The sequence below is a fragment of the Pipistrellus kuhlii genome, unplaced genomic scaffold (genome assembly GCF_014108245.1).
Source record: "Pipistrellus kuhlii isolate mPipKuh1 unplaced genomic scaffold, mPipKuh1.p scaffold_m20_p_4, whole genome shotgun sequence".
Classification (NCBI taxonomy): domain Eukaryota; kingdom Metazoa; phylum Chordata; class Mammalia; order Chiroptera; family Vespertilionidae; genus Pipistrellus; species Pipistrellus kuhlii.
The window spans coordinates 73,281,270-73,283,462 of NW_023425540.1; the positions used below are offsets into that span (position 1 = coordinate 73,281,270).

General features: G+C 63.0%; 1 protein-coding gene across 1 annotated transcript; it reads left to right on the plus strand.

The window, feature by feature from the left end:
* The first annotated feature begins 641 nt into the window (after window positions 1-641).
* CLDN4 (claudin 4) lies at window positions 642-1,946 on the plus strand. The gene has a single exon (XM_036409795.2). The coding sequence runs from the start codon at window positions 787-789 to the stop codon at window positions 1,414-1,416; it is 630 nt and encodes a 209-aa protein (XP_036265688.1). The 5' UTR covers window positions 642-786; the 3' UTR covers window positions 1,417-1,946.
* The last annotated feature ends 247 nt before the right edge of the window (window positions 1,947-2,193 follow it).

Here is a 2,193-nt window from a genome sequence, read left to right on the forward strand (position 1 = left end):
GGTGGGTGATGGACCCGGGGTTCCTGGCCCCCCCAGCTCCTCATTCCCCAAGCTGACCTCATTAGGTGAATGTGGAGACTATGCATGGTCAATGAGTTGTGATCAGGCCATCAATGCAGGTGATAAGGACTCAACAACAGCAATCAAAGGGCGGGGGCGGGGGGGGGGGGTGCTCAGCTCTGACTTTCCTAGGACTTCATTCTCACCTTCATCCTTCTTGAGGGTCACCACCCCAGTCCCACCAACCAACCAACCGAGCCTGGCATGAGGGAGCCCCGGGGTGTGGGAACCCTGGTCTTCAGGTCCCAAACCTTGCCCCCCTGTTGGGGCAATTCCAGGTGCCGGGGAGTTATGACTCAGTGCCTGACCTCAGCCTGGGGGAGAGGGCAGTTTCCTATGAGATTGTGACTCAGGGGCCCAGGGCTGGGGAGGCAAAGTGCCTTTGTTGGCCTGGGCTCAGGAATCCAGAGAAACTGGTCAGGGAAAGGCCCTGGGGACTGAAACCCCTCCCTCTCTCCCCGCCCCTCCACGGAGCAATATAACCGCCCCAAGCTTCCGCACGAGTGAGAGTAGCAGCTGTGGGCTGGGAGGAACTGGTCCGTCTGGTCACACTCCCTGAGCTGGCGTCTGGCTGTTGGGGGAGTCATACCTAGCTGCTCCGGCTGCCATCGCCTGGGACTCTCCCTGCAGACACTGCACGTCCGTCCTCAGCACTTGGATTTCTACGGCGCCCAGGGCCAGATTTCCAAAGACTTCCAGGTCCCAGACCCCGGCAGACGCGGAACGATGGCCTCCATGGGGCTGCAGGTGATGGGCATCGCGCTGGCCGTGCTGGGCTGGCTGGGCGCCATCCTGAGCTGCGCGCTGCCCATGTGGCGGGTCACGGCCTTCATCGGCAGCAACATCGTCACGTCGCAGACCATCTGGGAGGGCCTGTGGATGAACTGCGTGGTGCAGAGCACCGGCCAGATGCAGTGCAAGGTGTACGACTCCATGCTGGCGCTGCCGCAGGACCTGCAGGCGGCCCGCGCCCTCATCGTCATCTGCGTCGTGGTGGCTGTGATCGGCGTGCTGCTGTCCGTGATGGGCGGCAAGTGCACCAACTGCGTGGAGGACGAGAGCGCCAAGGCCAAGATCATGATCGTGGCGGGCGTGGTGTTCATCCTGGCGGGCCTGCTGGTGATGGTGCCCGTGTCCTGGACGGCCAACACCATCATCCGGGACTTCTACAACCCGCTGGTGGCCGCCGGCCAGAAGCGGGAGATCGGGGCCTCGCTCTACGTGGGCTGGGCGGCCGCCGGCCTGATGATGCTGGGGGGAGGCCTGCTCTGCTGCAACTGCCCGCCCCGCGCCGACAAACCCTACTCCGCCAAGTACTCCGCTGCCCGCTCCGCCCCCGCCAGCAACTACGTGTAAGGTGCCGCGGCTCAACGCTGTTGACTTTGTTTCTCCCTGGACTGAGCTCAGCGCAGCTTGTAAGCCCCAGGATGGCCCTGCCGTGGCCCGCCGCAGGCTGCTGGGGGGGGGTGGGCCAGCAGGGACTGAGACAGGACACTGGCCCGCAGCCCTCAGCCCCTTCTGGCCCTCTGGGATACCTTCCCAAGGCCTCCTCTACACCAGGATGGACTGAAAGACTTCCTAGCCACCTTCCTCTGCAAGGATATGGACGCTCCTAGCCACCTTCCTCTGAATGGATGTGGACACGGGGGCCGGGGGGTTTTCAGCCAACGGGCATGGCAGTGGAGCGGGGAGCTGACTCTTGCTGGCCAGGACGGCTCAGCCTGACTCTACTTGGGATCTCTGACCGGGTGCCCTGCCAGCGCCTGTGTTGTTGGCCTCTGTTCTTTGATCATCCCCACTCCCTCCAAGTGCCTTCTGTGGAAACCTTGTGGCTATGAGAATGGCTGGGGCCTCACCCACCCGCCTGCCTGTGGAGCAGAGTTGACGGACGGGTTTAGAAGGGAGGGGTGACGGTGCTACAAACTGGTTTGGGGAGTGGTGGGGGAGGGGGCTGCAGAGCCTCAGCGGCGTCAGCAGGAGAACCCCGGGCCCCTTGAAACCGGCCACTGCGAAGGTCACTGGCCGGCCTGGGGAAGGCAGAGGAACAGCCTTACGCTGGCCTTCACCCTGGAGCTTTTTCCTGTCTCCTCTGTGGCGTGTTTTGTAATATAAGCTCTATTTGTCACGGTAATT

Bases quoted from the DNA above. Each gene is read 5' to 3' on its own strand.
- CLDN4 (XM_036409795.2), top strand. From the start codon at position 787: ATGGCCTCCATGGGGCTGCAGGTGATGGGCATCGCGCTGGCCGTGCTG.